Source organism: Bison bison, unplaced genomic scaffold, assembly GCF_000754665.1.
Source record: "Bison bison bison isolate TAMUID 2011002044 unplaced genomic scaffold, Bison_UMD1.0 scf7180017864386, whole genome shotgun sequence".
Lineage (NCBI taxonomy): Eukaryota > Metazoa > Chordata > Mammalia > Artiodactyla > Bovidae > Bison > Bison bison.
The window spans coordinates 1,795,130-1,816,427 of record NW_011494958.1 but is presented as its reverse complement, the minus strand read 5'-3'; the positions used below and the strand labels follow the sequence as shown (position 1 = coordinate 1,816,427).

At 34.9% G+C, this 21,298-nt stretch overlaps 1 protein-coding gene across 1 annotated transcript in view; it reads left to right on the top strand.

Moving 5' to 3' along the window:
* The window catches only part of MICU3 (mitochondrial calcium uptake family, member 3), a 75,346-nt gene that overhangs the window by 48,994 nt on the left and 5,054 nt on the right, over positions 1 to 21,298 (top strand). The window contains exons 9-14 of the mRNA XM_010858398.1: positions 476 to 514; positions 9,233 to 9,328; positions 14,019 to 14,119; positions 14,616 to 14,787; positions 17,912 to 18,020; positions 20,418 to 20,575. Coding sequence (XP_010856700.1) covers positions 476 to 514; positions 9,233 to 9,328; positions 14,019 to 14,119; positions 14,616 to 14,787; positions 17,912 to 18,020; positions 20,418 to 20,575 — 675 coding nt within the window. The remainder of the gene's footprint in view (positions 1 to 475; positions 515 to 9,232; positions 9,329 to 14,018; positions 14,120 to 14,615; positions 14,788 to 17,911; positions 18,021 to 20,417; positions 20,576 to 21,298) is intronic.

The window sequence follows — 21,298 nt, the reverse complement described above, 5'->3', positions numbered from 1 at the left end:
GCACAGAAGAGAAAACCATCTCAGAGAGGTTCATTAAGTTGCCTGGGTCCATGGCACTAACAGGCGCTGAACTGTATTCCAGCATAGGTCTCATGCCATCCCCACCGCCATGCTGCTGCATCCAGGTCTGCCCCTCATCGCACATGGAATTGCTGAAGCATGTCTCAGGAAAACTGCGTACTTCGGAGTACCATGTTTAATTCAAACCAATAGTTCCATTAAAAAGTTATAATGAAAGTGGTTGAAATGAGCACACGTTCACTTAATGTTTAATTATACGAGATTTAAAAAACTTTGCTACTCATCTTTAACATTTATCCCACTTGTACTGTGTGCGTGCTCTATAGAGAATGTAGCATAATGATTTGCCCTTCCTAATTGATTATTTTGTCGTCTTTTTCTTTTTTTTCTTTTGCTATACTTGGGTTCATTCTGAAATGTGACACTTCATTTGGCCCTTTGTGCTCTATGTCAGCGTCTTCAACTTTATGGATACCATTCTCCTACTAATAGTGTATGTACAACCCTTTAAATGTTCTTTATGTAAATAGCCCTCACCTGTTATACTTGACAATGCTATTTCTTTTATAAAGCCAGATCTACTATCGAGACTGTTTAGGAATTTATTGAATATAATAATGTGAAACCAAGCCCCCAGTTTTTATTTCCTTCCTGGATTTATAAGAAAATTATAAATTTACAGAGCAATTCTTTCTCTTTAGCTTTAGATTAAAATAAGGTGAAGGTGAGTGAACAAGAACCCAAAACTCTGGTAGAGTAATTGACCTTTTATATTTTTCAGTGGTATTTGAAGAGTTAAGTACAATTTATGGAGCAGATTCTCAGGCTATGCTCCTGCAGGACACAGGTATTTTAAGAGCTAGATCTCTCCATCTGATGTACAGTCTTGTCTTAATTCTAATACCAAAGATATTAATGGATAAACTTTTGCTAGTTCTCAGTATTTCTCCCCATTTTTCTTCCTAAAACTTTTGATGCCTGCCTACTGCCTTTGGTCTCTACAAAAGTCTTGTACAAGATGGCACTTGATATGTTCAATATATCACTGTATCATGTTGTTTCTCAAAAAGGATTATGATCTTCAAACTCGTCTTTTCCTGAAAAAGTTGCGAGTTCTTGCAAATGATCTTCCAGATGTATTCTCATGCTACGCTTTCGTTCTTTTCTTTCTCCCAGAAAGTCATAGCTTATGGATTAGCCCAGTTGCTACACAACTGAGAATAGGCCATGGTCTCTTCTAAATGTAAAAGGCACAGTCCGTTTGATTTTCCCTGGCATCCTTAAGTCACTTAGACGGAGCCCTCAAATTATACAAATCCACCTGAGAGAAACTCTCGAATTTACAGTGAGCTACTCAGTATTGTCCTACTGAAAGGTTCCATTATAGTGTAGACTCTAGCTGTGTGCCTCCTGAAATTGATATTTAATAAAAATTCCAAACTATAAAAACTAATTCTCTTTGAGACTCAAGTATACACTAAAGGCTGATGCAGCATAAAATAAATGTAAAATATCTAAGTCATAAGGAATGGACCTAGAATGGGTTGGAAAACAAGCCAAGTCCATGGGAATCTTATGACTGACTGGTTGTTTTGATTCCTTACAAGATACTTTAAAATTTTTCTGCAAAATTCACTGTTTTCCATGGAATAAAGCCTACTGTTCTCTTAAAAATTTTTAAAGATTCCTGTTAATTATTTTAAAAATAGAATGTGAAAGATGGAAATCTCAGAGATTCTAATGCCACATGCCCTATGAAGCTTAAAATTTGTTAATAATAATTATGACTTTGTTATTTATTTTTCTAATCTGTCATTGCATGGGCCATTTTTCCAACTGTGGCAACTTATATGCTTCCTTTAAACTCATAAATAATTTTCATATAAGAGACAAGCATTTTTTTTAAATAATACATTTCAGAGTAGTATTGTTAAAAGGAAACAGGTACTAATATGGTTCTAGTTTAAGCCACATAAACAAATTGTAGTTACTTAGACATTAAGAGAAAAATAGTATAATGTTATGAATTAGCTGGCAATTATTTGCTAGTTTCCAGAATTGTAGATCAACTGGAGTGATAAAGTATCTAATTTGAGTATAGTTCATGGAACTAATTATAACCTCAGATTCTACCTTTAGGAATAGGTTCTTTCAGGAAATGCAGTACCTCTGGATTTTACTATTACACATTGAACTTCTGTGGTGTCTGCAGTAGCCAGTTCCAAAATTTAATCATTCTTATGGTAGATTTTGCCTCTACTCTGTCAGATTATCCCTTCCTACAGTGTAAGATTGAACATGCTCCTTTATTTTCTAGAAGACAGTTACATTATAGCCTTCTTTTTCCTTTATTTTCTAGAAGACAGTTACATTATAGCCTTCTTTGTTCCAAACAACCCTACTTCTTTTCATATTTCTTATATAGTCAACTCTTGATTATCTTATTATGGTGAAAAGAAATGTAAAACATCCAGAAGAACAAGTAAGGCAAACATGAAGTCAATAATGCAAAGTCAAGGCATGACTTTGACATGCCTTATATTTGGCAAATTTTTAAAGATTATTATCCAGATTTCATTGGAGTCCAAAAATGTACCAGTTATAATTTTTTAACACGATTGAACTAGTTTTATGAACTAAAACAGTGCCAATATTCATAAATGATCTTTGTTTGAAAATAATGTATATTCTCCAACTTGGGGTACAGGGTTGTAATATATGCATGATCAAACATATTAAGTATGTGTTTTAAATCTCCATCATTACTAATTTTTTGTCCACTTGTTTGGTCAAATAGTGTGTTAAATTACACATTCCTATGTTAGACTTAATAATTTCTACCTGTAATTCCAGTTTTATTTTATATATTTCTAAGCCTTGTTATTGCCTCTATAGGAATATATTTAGATCACTTAAATCATCTTAGCAAATTAAATCTTTAATTAAATACTATCCCTAGATTTCTAGAAATGTGTTTGTGTTAAAAATCTATTTTAGTTGTCAAATATGCTACCTTTTATTTTTAACATATGACTTTTCCCTTTTTGTGTTTTTTACTATTTTTGCCTCTAGTAATGATGAAGCTTTCCTTGATTTTTTCCTAAATATATATTTTAGTTTGGAAATTTACTGCTGATAGAATGTAAATATCAAATAAAAAATAATAGAAGTTTACTATATAATATAGATCAAGAAATTAAACATGCCCCAAGAAGCCCTTCCATATATCTCCAGTCATAATCCTTCTGGAAAAGATAATCACAATCATGACCTTTATGTCAGTCACTGCTTTGTCATTTTACAACCTTTTTATGTATCTTAAATGATACAGTTTGGTTTTGCCCACTTTTGATCTTCAATTAAATGAGATCATATTATATGAGTTTTTTTGTGTCTTGCTTCTTTGACTCATTATCATGATTGTCAGCTTCATCTATGTTATTGAATCTAATGAATGGTTCTAGTTCATTCATTTTTATTACTATAAGCTGCTAAGTCGCTTCAGTCGTGTCCGACTCTGTGCAACCCCATAGACGGCAGCCCACCAGGATCCCCCATCCCTGGGATTCTCTAGGCAAGAACACTGGAGTGGGTTGCCATTTCCTTTTCCAATGCATGAAAGTGAAGAGTGAAAGTGAAGTCACTCAGTCGTGTCCAACTCTTTGAGACCCCATGGACTGCACCTACCAGGCTCCTCCGTCCATGGGATTTTCCAGGCAAGAGTACTGGAGTGGGGTGTGCCATCACCTTCTCCAATTACTATAAGCAACAGTGCTCAAATGTTTTGGTCTCAGGACCCCTCTACATTGTTGAAGATTATTGAGAATCCAAAGAAGTTTTGTTCATATTTTGGATATATTTATCTATATTTACCATATTAGAAATTAAAACTCAGAAATTTTAAGGTAGTTATTCATATATTTAAAAATAATAAAAACTCACGTTATCCTAAACATTTTTTATGAAAAATAACTTCAAAAATGTAATGAGAAAAGTAGTATTTTTACATTTGTTTCAAATCTCTAACACTTGACTTAATAGAAGACAGCCAGTTTCTCTTAGATGCTTCTGTATTCAGTCTGTTCAGTATATTGTTTGGGCAACAAATACTATCAGTTGTTTCCCTTGAAGCGACAGGCTCACTGGGTTCATTTTCCAAAAAGATGTCTGCCATATACCAAGGTCTAAATAACCATAGTTTGTTTTATCAGGTGTTCTTTCAAGTAAAAATGATGGTTCATGAAAAAAGTGGTTAATTTACCTTGCAACACAAATCACCACCTGGATGTTTTTTCTCAAGACAACCATAGTACTTCATTAGCAGAAGTGCTTTATGCTTGTTTCCCTTCACACTGAATGTTAAAAAGATGTGTGCTCAAAGATCAAATTAACAAAATTATGAGTTCTATTCTTCAGCAAGTATATTCTTAAGTGAATTTTATTTTAATGTGAGTATATGAAACTGAGAATGTGACAGTTTCTGAAAAATGTAATGACTTTGGCCTTTGGTCCCACTGCTGTCATTGTACTAAGGCTTCAGAAATTTTACCCACCATTGCTTTTGTACCTGAAAATATAGTACAAAAGGCAGATAGTGTCTTTAAGATGCTTTAAGATACATCTGTATTATATTTTGTCTAGTTTTTTCAATTGTTCTCAGTGAGAAGATTGGCATTGTTTTCTCGCTTTTCATTACTAGAAGCCTGGTTTATCATTTTCAACCTATTTTTTCCCTTATATTTTGGATATGTCTTTTTTTACGTGTATCTTGTGTACTTTATTGGTTTCTTTTTTCTGGGTAGATAACATGGGCTTTTTAATTGGAAATTCAGTTTATATTACTGTGATGACTAACTTATTTGGATTTCTTTAGCCATTCTGTATACTGTTTTTTTTCTCCTTTCTTCATTTGTATTTATACAAACTGGATTTATTTTTAGTTTAGAAGACGTTCATTGTATTTCTTTTCTTTATGTAGTTATTCTTGAAAATTTAGTAAATATACTTAAAATAATAAAGTCTTAGATTGGACTGTATCTTTATTTTCTTTCTCAAAAATAGAGTTTAAAATTTCTTTAGTACCATTCTTTCTGCTCCTGGCATGTGTACTTAAAACAATAATGTCTACCCTTGTATTTTATAATCCACCAAGTTAAACTTTTAAAATATGTATCAGCCATGTTTGTTTCAAATTACTTATATATTTGCTATTCTTTTCTCAGTAATTACCTCTTTAATTTCTCCCCTTCTTAAATCTCATAATCTTATACTCACAAAGTATATCCCCAAGTGATGATCTTCTGATAATTTTTTTAAAGCCCTCTCTCAGGAAATCTCTTTATTCCGCCCTTATTTTTTTTCCAGTTTATTGAGATATAATTGACATATAACATGGTATCAGTTTACGATGTATAATTTGATATATATATTTATCACAAAATAATCACCATAGTAAGTCTAGTTGACATCTGTCCCATCACATAGTTACAATTTTTTTCCCTTGTGATGAAAACTAAGATGTATTGTCTTAGCAGCTTCCTGTACACTGTAGAGTATTGTTAACTGTAGTTGCCAGGCTATATGTTGATTACATCCCCAAGACTGACTTACCTTATTCCTGGTAGATTGCACCTTTTCACCACCGTCACCCAGTTCCCTGCCACCTCCAGCCACTTGCCTCTGGCAAACACCAGTCTCTTCCGTTTCTGTGGATTTGTTTGTTTGTTTTAATTGAGACATAATTTGCATATAGTATTATATTAGCTTCAGGTGTATAATTATTTGATATATGTATACATGCCATTATTTTGAAAGATAATTTTACTAGGTATATTATTATAGATTGACATGTGTTCTCAGCAAATTGTGATGTCATTCTAGTCTTCTGGCTTCTGTTGTTGAAATTGAAAAGTCCGCTCTGGGTCTAATTATTCTTTTGTAGTTAATCTGTTTTCTTTCTGGGTGCTTTTAAGGTTCTCTTTGCCTTTGCTATTCTACAGTTTTCTTACAATCTATCTTTCTGCTTTTACTTATCATGAAATTTATTGGGCTTCTCAAATATGAGGATTGTTTGCTTTCATTATTTCTTGAATGTTTACTGCCAGTGTCTCTCTGAATGTTTCCTCCCTCCCATTTTCTCAACTGTGACTTTCTAGAGCTTTCATAGATATTCATGTTTTATGTCTGTCAACTCCTCTTTAATTTGCCACATTGTTTCTTTTCACACTGCATTCTGTATAGTTTATTCATATTACCTTTACAGCTAGATTTTCTCTCTAGCTGTATATAGTTCAGTTCAGTTAAATTTCAGTGATTCATTTTTCATTTCTAGAAGTTTTACTTTTTCTAATCAGCCTAATAATTTTCAGTAGTCTGTTTTTCCTAAAAAATCCTGTCACATGCAACTTCATATTCTTTAAATTTATTAAGCTTATTTTGTATTCCATATTTAATCATTTCAACATCTGAAATCTGCAGCTCTGGTTCTATTGTTTGTTTTTTTCTGCTAGTTCCTACTTGTGATGACTTACGTTCTTTCATGGAAGGGCATGGCAACCCACTCCAGTATTCTTGCCTGGAGAATCCTACAGACAGAAGAGCCTGGCAGGCTACAAGTCCATGGTGTTGCAAAGAGTCTGATATGACTGAAGTGACTTAGCTCACACACACGATCTCATATTATGAGCATGTATTTGTTGGAATGTGTCTGTGGTGATTCTTGAAGGCCTGGGTTAAGGGTGTGTGTTTTCCAGGAAGACTTGTGTGTGGGTGTATTTCTGTGATACACTGCAGAGACCTGCAGTCCCGTGTGACTTTAATTTACAGTTCTCAGATTATGGTGTCTCAGGGCACAGTTGTTGTATTGGCCCAAATTATAAAGATGTAATTTTCTTTTCTTTGTTTCTATTTTTCTCTGTGTTTTCTGTGTGTTCCTGTGTGTTCTATGTTTCTGTGTGTTTTTAAATATCACTAGTAGCAAAGACAGTTTCCTGCCCAATTCTATGGGCTGCTATTTTGGGATTTTTTCCCCTCTAGTTTGCCTAATCTCTGGGTATAACCTTTCTCAAATATACTATATATATAGTTTATTTGCCTATCTGGACATGAACAACCTTAGGACACCACTGTTCTGCTTCCCACAGTGGTATATTCTCATCTCTAAATCAGTCTTTTTTCCCTCTAACCACCTTTTTTCTTCCTTTCTTCTGTCCTCCCATTCTCCCTTATTTTGTTTCTTTCCTTCTTTCCTTCTGTGTTTGCTTGAGCTGCAATATAAAAAATACCATAAAGTGGATGACTTATGATGAATGATCATGTTTTCATAGTTCTGAGAGCTGGAGGTCCAAGGTCAGCAAGCCAGCAGCCTCAGTGCGGTAGTTGCTGAGGGCATACTTCCTGGCACCTTCTCACTGCATCCTCAGGTGGTGGAAAGGGGAAGGGAGGTCTTTCAGGCCCCTTTGCTAAGGACACCAATCCCATCCTTGCAGGCTCTGGCCTCATGACCTAATCACCTCCCAAAGGCCTCACCTCCTCCTGATGCCATCTCCTTGGGGATTAGGGTTCCAGTACCTGAATTCTTCACACTCTAGCTTCTTCCTTCCTCTCTCTCTTCCTCTTTTCCTTCCTTTCTTCCTCCTCTCTGTCTTTTCTGTTCTCAGAACATACATTTTTTCCTATAGCAATCCATGTCAGTATAGGTTGTCAAACTAATTTTATCCCTTCATATGTTGCAAATATTTTTAATGTCATCAAAGTCTGTGTGTGATGGCTGGAAGGGGTGATGGTGACCAGTGTTTCAAAGTAGGGAAGAGGCCTGGCTTCATAGAACAAATCTCCTTTTATCCTCCTAATAATTGTGCAGTAAGCCTTATTTTCTGGTTTCTTTGGTTTAACAATCCTTTTCTTTATGGTATACCAACTTTCTAGTTACAGTTTAAAAATATATCCATGGTCAAAATATTTAGATAACTTGGCAAAGTATTTAATCTAGTAACCATTTATCGAAGTTCTATTATATATATGGAAAAGAGAACTGTGTTAGCTCTCCACTCAGCTAATTTTACTTGGTGAAAGCTTATTTAGTTACTAAAGGGGGTGATGAGCACACTCTCTTGCCATATTACTATGTTTACTGTTATGGTAGTAAATATATCTATGTTATATAAGTGACTCCTGCTTAATGATACCTTATTAGAAACATTTTATTAAGAGTTTATTAAAATATGGGCAGTAGGCAGTGTTTTCTAGTTCATAATTATGAATTAAAATATAGGTCTTTGAAATAATTGCCAGATGCTTATAATTTCATTAGGGGCACTGGACTTTTGAAAATTAACACACACAAGAAATGAGAATTCTCTCATCGTCAGCCACTCACCCCTAAGTTCATTATGCAGCATTTTTCTTCTTACAGTAACCCAAAGAAGACCAAGCCTGAGAATCTGTGAAATCTTCCCTGATAAATTCTGACAGAGACCAGATTTAATTACTTTTGTTTATACAGTCCAAGTTAAGCTTGAAGTTCTACAGTTCATATGAAGATTAGACAACACTTCTTCATCTTGATTATCACCTTCAGACTAGCCTGTGCTGAGGTGGAAGCTGGTGCTGTGTCCCTGGGATAAACCAGAAAGTACCTGATCTGTTTACCATAGACACACTTACCAAATCCTTGGTTAGCTCTGAGTGGTTTGCCTGAAACTCACGTACTTCTTTCTGACAAGTTTTGGATTAATCTAAATTTTCTCTAACGTATGGATGTGGTCATTTTGATTCTTTGATGCACTAACATATGCTAGCTAACAATTCATTTTTAAGTTAAGCAGAATTTTCCTGGGTTGCTATAAAATTGCCAAAATCTCCTCCAAATGAATTTACTTCACACAGGTGTGAATAAAATTTTTATTTCACACTTTCTTAGAAGTGATGTGTGTCTCAGTAGAAGGGCATGGGCCCAGGAGTGAAGAAGGTGATTTTTTGACAAAGCCACATTGTACTTAGAAATAGTGGTTATATACGTTACCGCTTTGAAAATGGCCTGGGTTTACCGGCGATGTAATACAATACTGTTGTGTGCAGCAGAAAACAAAAAAGGTAAGCTAGTGTGTTTTCTTCCTATTCAAGTTTGGCTAGAAGAGATTAGAGTGTATAAATTATCATTGTTTGGGACTGTTCTTTAGATTTCAGTTGTGCTTCTTAAAAACTTCCACAGGTACTTAAAACAGATGCTGAGGAACTCATCTCCAGAAGCTACTGGGATACACTGAGACGTAACACAAGCCAAGCACTCTTCTCAGACCTCGCAGAGGTATAATCGGACCTCAACCAGGTCCTTGTACCACATGCCACTTTCTTAATCTGGTTCTTGTTTCATTTTAGAGTCACAGTGATGAAACCAAAAATGTATTTTGTATTTTCCCTTTTCTCTAGGAAAGCAATAATTCCTATATGTAAATTGGTATATTTGAATATGTCAGCTGTGCTGGCAGGGGCTGCAAGGTCACCTTTAATTGTCTAAATCTACCTGCTTGTTGTAGAAAACTTGACTTTCCAACCTAATTAAAAGGAAATATTATTTTTCACTTTAGGATCACTTTTAGGACATTTGAAAATACTATTTATAGTTTCACTGACTCTTTTAACCTTATAAACTTCAATGTTACATGAACTTAGTAAAAGATATCTAAAGCTTTAGAGTTACAATATATGTAAACAATCCAGTTTCCCACTATTCATAGTGAGCAGCTTACCAAGGGTGGGCATGGGGGAATTGTGCTAAGAGCAGTCCGTCCAGGAAGGGAGGAACATTTTTCCTTGATATTGGTTAGGATTGCCAGTGCATGGAAAATTAAAAGCAGACCGAACATTACATCACTCATTATTGTTTTTGAATTCCATAGAGACATGTACCTTTTTGCTGCACTCAGGCGGACGGCTCCCACCACCCCACTCTCTTTTTGCCCGTTAATAGGAATTTGTCATTTTAAAAGATGGGCTATGTGTTATAGGTTGAATACTGTTCTATGTTTCCTATTAAGAATTTTTAAGAACTTTATTAGAGATGGCTGGCTGGCTTATCGTAAAGGACTTTTTCAGTAAATACTAAGAAATGTATTTTTCATTATCTTTTTGTCTTTAAAGTTGGCTTCTCATTTCTTTTTCTAAAGTTTTGTTTTTAAAAATTACACTTAAAAATATCTAGAGAAGTAAACTGGATCAGATATGACTTCTGTTACCCATATATACAGTGTTACTCAACTGACATCTCGAGAGCATAGTAGACACTTAGAAATGCTAATTTTGCCACTTGTGCTCAATTTTAAAATCCTAAAACAAGTAAATAAAGCATTTTGCCCTATATTTGGTCTGTATGTGATATATAAATATGATGTGATTATGGCTAGTAATTATTAATGTTTAAAAATCACCTTTTTAAATTCTAGCTATTTGGGGTCATAAAGTGCTAATGGATATTCCACTTACACATATTTTAGAAGTGCTTAATTCTATAATCATTTATGTAGGCACATAGTAGTCAGTGCCTAAAAGTAAGAGCAACTGGGGACACTAGTCCTTAGAGTCCCTACAAGCCAGCTGTGCCCAGCTTCAAATTAGCAGTTCTGTCTTGCTATCTCTCCAGCACGGACTGTTCGCCTCTCAGCCTCCAGCCTATCTTTAATCTCATTTAGCTCTGCTAGAAAGAAATTCTCACAGTTAGACACAATCTGCTTTAATTTAAATCTTGGGAGGTTTAATATCAGAAGACCAGTTGGCTCATACATATACTCAAAGATCTTATATATAAGATTCGCATAGGATCTCTTGAAGATGTTTATTGCTCTTTCAGACTTGTGCTGGGGCTGGCTTTTACAGCACATCTCTTCCCAACTCAGCATTCTGTAACATCCCATTGGTACCTTCAAAGTGGCCATGATAGGAGTGTATTAGACATTGGAAACAGCACAAATCTGGCTTTTTTTTTTCCCCTTTGCAAGCTAGTTTACTAGCACACCATTGACTGTAATCAATCCACAGCTATAATCATAAGCTGGCTAATTTAATTAAAACATCATGAAAATAAATTGGATGGAGGGAAGTATAAAGAAAAATGAAAAGAAAACAAAACTTGTGTTTTCAGGTAAAATAATTATTGAGGGATTATCTGTGTTACTACCTTCCTAACATTAGAGAGGATAATAGAGAATTAGCTGTAGTTAAATTCCAACCCATTATAATTCCTTATCAGTTATTACTGATGCCACTGTAACATACTATTAACATGAATTGTTAATAGTATCAGTATTTCAGGATTCAAATTAGTTCAGAAAGAAAGCTTAGATCTGTATATATTTGTATTTCTTTGTTTCTTTTATTTTTTAAATGTAAATGTTGAGAGTAAAGCAGGTCTCTTTACATAATGTAGGTAAACTTGAGATTAGCCTCTCATATGCTTATTTCAGAGCTGTTTCTAACCATAGATTTTTTTCAATGATAGTAAAACCCTGTGATAATGAAAATCTGAATATGCCGCTTTCAGAAAAATTATACCACTTTCTAGCCAAAATAATAGATAACAAATTCATAGTACAATATGTCTATTGTGCAACTGTTGAGTAAAGTCTGTGAGTACTGGAATTATACAAACTGTTTTGAGCTTTACAGATGAAATTTAGATTTTTTTCTTATTTACTTTAAACATTACTAACCCTTAATAAGTTTTAGTAGGTTATTTAAAACCTTCACTAACATATCAAGAGTTTGAAGATTTCTTCCAGCCCTTGAATAGAGCTTGATAAGATTATTATCACATAGTAATCAATAAAAATACATTGAAAGAATTTCTTAAAACTCTTTAATAATTTGACATATTTTTATTTTATGCAGGTTTTTTAATTTATTTCATTTTTGATGAAGTCATTTTAAAGTAATTTTTAGTCAAAACAGAGTTAGATAATGGCTCTTCATGTAAATGGCCCATAGGGTTCTTTTTTTGCTTTGTTATGAAAACACCTGAATTCATTTTAACAATAAGCACAAGAATCAAAGGGATAAAGTCTCTATTTTTGTCTCAGTGCTCCTGTGATTTAAGTTATATAACACTGTTAGGATACCAAGGACACTGGTATAGTTTTCAATGACTGCCAACAGTACTCTGTTTCACTGAATGAGGGGAAAAGGTTTTCACCATTTCCATTTTCTAATTTTTCTCTCTAATGTCCAACTGTTATTTATGCCTCTGTGGATCTGGATTATCTGGATAAGTGCAACCTAAGTCTAATAAGATTTTGATGATGAAAGACTGTAAATGAAGATTTGCTCTGCTCAATGGGCATGAGAAAAACTGGCCGAATGAGGTCATTATTTAGAAGCTGTGTGAAACAAAGCCATCTCATTTCAGTGTATTATGTCTCGAGGTCAGGAACATGACAACACCAGAGGAAAACATTCGTAATTGTGTTACCTGAGTTCACTAACTTTTAGTGTTCCTATATCCTCTCATTGTAAGACAGTTTGTTAGTTAGATCTGTATAATATATGTAGTTTCAGTAACACAAAAGAAGTAAGAGTATACCATGTAAAAATATTTTTTTGCATTAAGTTCCAATATTATTTCCTGTCTTGTCTAGTCCTTTTTTAACTTCTTGGAATATACAGATTTGACAGAAATGAATAATAATTGCTAACATTTATTGAGCATTTATAATATGCCAGTGATAGTGCTGATTAACAGGGGTTATCTAATCCTCATGACAACCCTTTAGGGTAAGTACTGTTGTTATTCCTGAGGATAATAATATCCTCAGTGAGATTAACTTCCCCAAGGCCACTTAACCAATGAGGGGAAAAGTCAGGATTTAAAGCTCAGAAATCTGACTCTTGAGTTCATTGTTCCTGTTTGCTCATCACACTACTGCTTATTTGTGAAGTAGCAACTTGTTCTAAAACCTGTCCCCGCTCCTCTTCTTAGCCATCCTGACCCCTTCCACATCCCATCCCTCTGGCCTGCAGATGGATACTCCAGTCCTTCTTGCTGACTTCTGATCAGCTTGAGCCTCCACTCTTATGCTCCATTTAGGCATGCTTCTCAATATCTTGATATTTCCTCCCCCTACTAAGTTAAGCTGTTCCTTGGATAATAAACTGACTAGAGTTGATTATACACAATCAGAGAACAATGTCTGTAATTAACAGGAGATATCTTCTCTCCCCCTCCAAAGGTTTTAATGCTTTTGCCAAAACATCTTATGACTACCAATAAGGACATTTGTATATTTCATTTACACTCACATTCTAGTTTTATCCTCACAATGGTTATTACAGATAGGGTTTTTCCCATTTTACAGGTAAGGAAGCCGATGATCAAAAAAGTCAGTAAGCTCAGGTCTTCTGATTTCAAATCCTGTCCTCTTCCCATTACATCAGTCTATCTCCTCAACCTAAAGTTATGGGTAAAAGTAGTAGTGCCTTTCAAGCACTACTCAAAAATTGTACTAACCTAGTGTCACATAGGGGCTTCCCTGGTGACAGACAGTAAAGAATCTGCCTGCAATGCTGGAGACCTGGGTTCGATCCCTGGGTCAAAAAGATCCTCTGGAGGAGCGCATGGCAACCCACTCCAGTCTTCTTGCCCTGGAGAATCCCATGAACAGACGAGTGTGGTGGGCTACAGTCCATGGGGTTGCAAACAGTCAGACACAACTCAGCAACTAACACGTTAGTATCTGTATTGTCACATAAAGGGCCTTGAAAGACTCAAACCACAATGTGAGGTTGAATACTTCTTATAAAATCAGAGCTTTAAGCTTTTTGAAGATAAACATCAATTTCATCTATAATTCTGTTTTCACATTTTGAACTTATTAATTGCAATGGCATGTGTTGATACATCTTTATGCTTTTTACTCTAATTTTAATATATTTACATTCTTTGGGGAATATTGGATATTCCTATTCTGTTTTGCTGTAACTAACTTTCAAATTGTGATTTTTTTTTTAAGCGTGCTGATGACATTACAAACTTAGTAACAGATACTACACTTCTTGTACACTTTTTTGGGAAGAAAGGAAAAGCTGAGCTCAACTTTGAAGATTTTTATAGGTGAGCTTAATTTTTATACTCATATTGAAAAATGTTAACATGCTAAAGTCAGAAAGGAGTCATCTAATGCAGTGACACTCACCTCTTTGCTGCTTTCATTTTAGCTAAAGATACTCTCTATAACAACAAATATCCACTTCCATCAGTGCCTGTGTACCAGTAGTCATATTGATAAATATAATAGGAAGTCACTGAATGATAAAAAAAAAAAGTCTAGATATCTGGATTATTCCCTGTGTGTTCAGATGAAAGAATATTACCAATTCCTTAGTCTTAGTAAGCCACAGTAACAATAAGTAGTAATAAGCATGTATACAGTGTTTATGATAGTAAATACTAGGCAGGACACATGAACTCCTTTAAGTCTGATCACTACCCTGCAAGGTATTGTTGTTATGCCCATTTTACAGAGTAAGGAGCAAAAGTCTTCAGAGGCAAGTACCATCTGTTACCATCACTCTTCACTTATTCATTGCGTATGTATTTTTTGTCATAGGTTCATGGATAACCTCCAAACAGAAGTTTTAGAAATAGAATTTCTTTCCTACTCTAATGGGATGAATACTATCAGTGAAGAAGACTTTGCTCATATTCTTTTACGATATACAAATGTGGAAAATACATCAGTATTTTTGGAAAATGTGCGTTACAGTATACCTGAAGAAAAGGTATCTGATCCTCATTTTTATTTTGTTAACAGTGTGTTATTAGCTTGTAATTGTATAGGTCTGTAAAATATATTGTCCTGTTAGTTCTGCTCCCCTGTGGATTCATACATACTTTGAATATATTCCACTCTTTGTTCCTATGTGTCTTAAGTGCTCTGCTAAATTTTAAAAATTGATGAATTGAAAATTCTGGGTACATATCCTTATTTTTCTTTTTTAAAAATTATTAAATTTTTATTTTTACCCTTATTTTTCTTAGACATGTTGAAAACCTTTAATGTTATCAACAGTTGTTTTATTCACATTATGAATATCATTTTTCAAGAGAATTCTGCTGAGCTATATGCTTTGGCTACTATGTAAGCATCACCTCATATAAAATAGTTTATATTGACATCATTTCGGTCACACTTTATTCATTTCCCTAATACCCTTAATAAAAGGTCACTGGAAGACAGCTATTGATGAGTGAATGATTTTATCAGTACTGAAGTGAGGTTTTTCAAAGAGTTTGGACGGCATGATGGTTAAGAACCTGGGACAACTGAGTGTCTGTTTGTTTAGTGGCACATATTTTGTCAGCAGTTCTGAGCAGTTACATTATCTAGTGGTATTTGAATGCATCGCTGCAACCGAATAGAACTGGTGTTACAAGCACCTCTCAACGCATGGGATGTTTGGGATGTATTGCCTTCTATTTGTGTTTGTAGAAGGATCAAGTTAATCTATCCAAGGAAAACTTGCAAACAGTTTGACTTTGTTTAAAATGAATACACTGTGACGGTGCTAACAATTCTTCAGGCCCCATGGAATGAGGAAAAAAGGACTTGATGTTTTTGACTATTAGTTTATATAATCTCTTAGGGTTGTTTTTTTTTTTAAATCTGTTTTACATGTTGAACTAAATTTCTTCCAATTCATAGACACTTCCCTAAGAATAAATATTGGAAACTGTACTATTTTCTCAAGCTACTGGTGTATTATTTAGGGCCTTGAGGTATCTGCTTTTTCTCTTTTATCCAGTGGAAAATTATAAAAATAATTCAAAAAATTCAATTATAGGGTAAAGTGTGTAGGGAACTCTCTGTACTGTTTTTTACATATACATTTTTACATTTGAACTCTTTGTAACTATTTTTTTATATCAAATTATTTCAAAATAAGAAATTTTCTTTAGGTAATTCCCTGGCATTCCAGTGGTTAGGACTCAGTGCTTTCACTGCCATGGCCTGGTCAGGGAACTCTGATCTTGCAAGCTACGTGGGATAGCCAAAAAAATAAAAAAACAAAGTTTCAAGTTAAATTCAGCTTCTGAAAACTTTTAATTGATAGAGATATCTTAAACATACAGTTTTCTTGGACTTCCCTGGAGGCTCAGACAGTAAGGAATCCACCTTCAGTGCAGGAGACCTGGGTTCAATCCCTGGATCGGGAAGATCCCCTGGAGGAAGGCAAGGCAACCCACTCCAGTATTTTTGCCTGGAGAATCCCATGGACAGAGGAGCCTGGTGGGTTACAGTCCATGGAGTCACAAAGAGTCAGACATGACTGAGCGACTAAGCATAGCACATCTTAGACATAACAAATCATTACAATGAGAAAAGGAAAATACGGCAGGTGAACCAGCATTGATTCTCACTGATTTTTTCTTTTTTTTTTCTGCATTATCTCATCAATCCTTAAAGCAGCCTTCCAGATATTGACAACTTTCTTTTAGAAAATGGAAACCTAAGGCTCTCAGGCACTTAAGACACTTGGCAAGGATTCAAACCCAAGACTCTCGGCCAGTGTTGTTCCTACCACATCTTACTTCTGCCTTTCCTTTCTCCTGTCATTTCCATCTCTCCAAAAGAATAACAACTAATAGTATTTCAATAGCACTTTATATTTCTAAAATGCTTTTTCATTTCCACTCATTTGTCTAGGAGATATTAAGCTATTATTTATAGTATTTACTAGGTTTTATTCTACTGTTTACTAGGCCTTATTCTAGCCACTTTGGATAAAGTGATAAGATCAACAAAATCCTTCTCTCATGGAATACATTTCATTGGAGAGATACAACAAAGAAGTAAAGGAAAAATAGTAAATGATATCTTTTCAGATAACGGTAAATATTATGAAGAGGACCAAAGGTCTTGAGGACTAGAAAAGGAGATAGACAGTCCCTGAAGCTCTTCTCTTAGATATATACATGGCTCACTACATTACTTCTCAATGAGGTCTATCCTTCCAACCTAATACATACTTACCTATTATATAAATATTATTTATATAAGTTTCCCCTCCCTTGCTACCCCAGGAAGGTCAGAATTTGTTAAGCAGGAAGGTCAGAATTTGTTAAGCCTAAGCTCTTGGCCCTCTGCTCCTTTCTCAGTTTATTTTTCTCTCTCAGTTTTGTTCATTTTGCTAAGAACAACACATTAATTAAATACACCTCTTCATGTCCAAATTTGTATTATCAGAGATACATTGTGCTTACCTTAAGTAGCTCTCCTGTTTAACTGAAGCTATAACAGTGGTAATAATTTCATTTTATGTAAATAACATTACTGAATCCTATACATGATCCTACCCCAAGCCCCGTGCTGGGCCTCCCAGAGCTCTACTTGCATTGTACCTCCTTCCACTGTCCTGGCAGCCTTATCTAGCACGAACAAGTAAAAACACACTCCTGTGGGTTTTTGGACATTTTTATTTTTCATTGTCATTATAAAGGCATTAATGACCTAATGCCAAAATATGTTTAAATAATACATGTACAGGAGAAAGTTTGTAAATTTTTTTTCTTAATGATCATATTTACTTTTAAGGTTTAAAAAACCCAGGCTTGAAATAAAATTGAAACTTTTAAGTTTATTTTTATTGTAGCATTTTTTTAAATTCTGTGCTGATATGACAGTGTTTTCACCTATCATTGCTAATAGTAGTAACATTACCCATGGGAAAAAATTGAGTGGAATTTTACATTCCGTTTGAAGAAAGAAGGTTTCAGAAAGTACCCTGGAAATATTTACTTAGAAGATATATTGCTGAGGCTTACTGTATTTCTAGTAAGTGTGGATATTTATTTTAATTAATTTGACAATGCTAAATATATTTACATGTATTTTTCCCAATATAGGGCATTACATTTGATGAATTCAGGTCATTTTTCCAGTTTTTGAACAACCTAGAAGACTTTGCAATAGCTTTGAATATGTATAATTTTGCAAGTCGTTCTATAGGACAAGGTAAGTAATAAACTTGCAAAAATTAAAAGCATACCACAATTCTTTAGCAACCTTTGACAACAAGTTAACAGATATGTCTGTCATATTCATCATCCATTTGCCTGAAAGTTTGGTGTATACTTCAATGGGAAATTCATTTTCCCTAAGCACAGTCTAAATTTTGGTATTAAACTTATTATTGCCTTTCATCGCACATTATGAGGAAAAGCTAATGATGTTTGTAAAGGTTCAAAGAGGAAAAAACCTCATGGCTGCTCAGTAACATAGAGGGGTATGTGTCTCCCTATACAAGGGCCAGCCAGCCATGCCACACACATCATCACAGGTTGACATTCACATTATTTGTTTGTATTACTGACTTGACCCATACTCTCTGCTGGCTCAGAAACCTGAATTTTGTCAGCAATGCCACCTCTTAGAGATGGACTTAAATTAACCAAGTTTTAAGAATGTTATATAAAGGGGGGGTGGATGATTTGGGAGAATGGCATTAAAACATGTATAATATCATATAAAAAAATAAATAAAATGTTAAAAAAAAGAAAAGAAAAGAATGTTATATAAAAATGACAGTTTTACTTAATTTACCAAAAACTACAGCTGCCCTAGAATTCAGAATGCTGTTGTCCTCAGGTCCAGCTCCTTCCTTCCCTGTGGGGAGGCTTTACAAGTCAAGTCCTTTCCCAGGATTCTGTGGCCATTTTCCCTTCCCTTGTGGTCATATCATTTTTAAATATTCTTGCCATAGACTTTTTGGTTATATCTTTACAGTGATTTTACCTATGTCATATCTAGTAAGTGCTAATCCCCCAGTTTAATTTCAGAGGACAGTCTCATTATTTTATTACCAAGTTCCAGGGAGAGGGTACACTGGAGCCCCTACATGACAATTCTCTCTCCAAAACACAGTGAATCCCTTCCATAGCTTTATTCACTTTTTCATTGAGTAAAAAGAAACCTGAAAATTTTTCATATTTCACCCTTTGACTGATCTCGATGTTCTTAACACATTTTAGTGTTTTAAAACCAAAACCTGGAACTTCCCTGGCAGGCCAGTGGTTAAGCTCCATGCTTTCACTGCAGGGGACATGGGTTCGATCCCTGATTGGGGAACTAGGATCTCACATGCAGTGCAGCCAAAAAACCTTTTTATCAAAAATTAAAACCAAAACCTTTGGGAGCCCTGCCTTAACACACTAGTGTTTTATTGCCATGATAAATCTGGACAAGTAGTCCGCCAGGCTCCTCTGTCCATGGAATTCTCCAGGCAAGAATACTGAATTAGGCAGCCTTTCCCTTCTCCAGGGGATCTTCCCAACCCAGGGGTTGAAACCAGGTATCTTGCATTGCAGGAGGATTCTTTACCATCTGAGCCACCAGGGAAGCCCAATAAATCTACTAATCAACCTTAAAAAGGGAAGAGAGTCAACCGTAAAAAGAGGAAAAGAGTCTACCTACTTACCTTGTTCAGAATGGAAGGCTGCTCTTTTACTTTGTGGAACTAGGAAATGAAAAACATCATTCTTGGCAGGTGCTAGGAATAGATCTGCCTTTTTTTTTTTTCTTTTTCTGTTGCAACTTCTAGCACCTTAATTCAGGTTATTACCACTTAAAAACAACTATTGCTGTAGCCAGATCAGTGGTACTCCCGCCATTATACACTCTCCTCTTCCATGTTTCCTGGACAACGCACAGAATAACCTTCCTATAAAACAGATTTGTCAACTCTTGACACACCGAAAACTCTTCAGTTCCCCAGTTGTCTGTTGAAGAACACACAGGTTCTTCAAAGTCAGAGCCTCAAAGTCAGAGCGTCCCAGCCTATGTGTGTCCAGACTGCGCATGCTCTGAACGTGCGTTGTGCTCCCGTTCATCCCCACAGCCCCGCCCCCACCTGTGGTCTTCCACGTCTTCATCTGCCATTTCCTCTCATCACTGCAAGCTGAAGTCCTCTATTCAGGGCTCAGCTCATGTACAAACTGGCAGGCTTCCCTGATGGCTCTCTTCTCTATCCTTCCCCGGCTCCACACTACAGGACACTCACCATATATTTCCAAATTTCCATGGTGCTCTGTTGCTGCTTTTTGCATGATCCTGTGCAGTGATTATTTGGGCAGGTGTCTCATCTCCCATCTGAAATGTAAGTTCCTTGAGAACTTATTCACTTTAATAACCTCTAAAGTGTCTGTGGTTGATACCAGGCCCTTTTAACCAAAACCACAAAAATTTTTTGCTCTCTGAAAGATAGGATGATTAATGAAAAGAGTTGCATTAACATAAGATCATGACCCACGTTTATGGGGGGAAAAAAAACTTCCATTGTAACTTTGTTGATAACTAACACATATTATAAAAATAATATTAATGGTTTACCCCTTTTCTGTGTCATTTATCTAGATGAATTTAAGCGTGCTGTCTATGTAGCCACTGGCCTCAAACTTTCACCACATTTAGTGAACACAGTCTTCAAGATTTTTGATGTTGACAAAGATGATCAATTAAGCTATAAAGAATTTATTGGAATTATGAAAGACAGACTCCATAGAGGATTCCGGGTAAACCTATACATTTCAAGCCTATTGCTCTCCTTTTAAAAACTGGGGGAAAAAAAAAAATCCATCTAAGTTTCAGAAATAGTTTATATGAATATTTAAGCATATAAACATGAAATGTTATATATTTGAAAAGTAAAACATAAAGTCCTACCTACTTTCAAAAATAATTTGAGGTGATAAAAGGTCATACTTTTTAAAATACAAAATAAGTTTAAATTTCAAAAACTTGTTTTCATATTCAATTAGTTTAATGTATTTATCCCAGTTTGGGGTGGGAGGGGGGAAGTGTTGCCAAACATTTTTATTACTTCAGTCTGAACACTGGCTGTTTAAGACTTGTTAATATACAAAGAAATATCACCATTTCTTATTTTATATGATGCAGATTTCCACTAGGCAACATGAGGTTCTTAAGTCACTGCATATTCAGTACTTTTTATATGGAAAATAGGTAAAAAGTGTTTTTTTGTTTGTTGAACTGTTTGTTCCTGTTCACATCTCACACTGTGAAATAATTTCAAGAAATTCAATGATTTTTATCTCAAAAATATATTTTAAAGAGTGAAATGATGCCACAAATAGAAAAAGAAAAAAAAAACTGTTTTCTATTCAGCTAGAATATTCAGTCTTCCTTCTTTGGTAAGAATATCTCTGAGTATTATACATTTAAAAAGAGAAAAAAATATATGTACAAAAAATCAAGATTCATCATAGACAATGTTT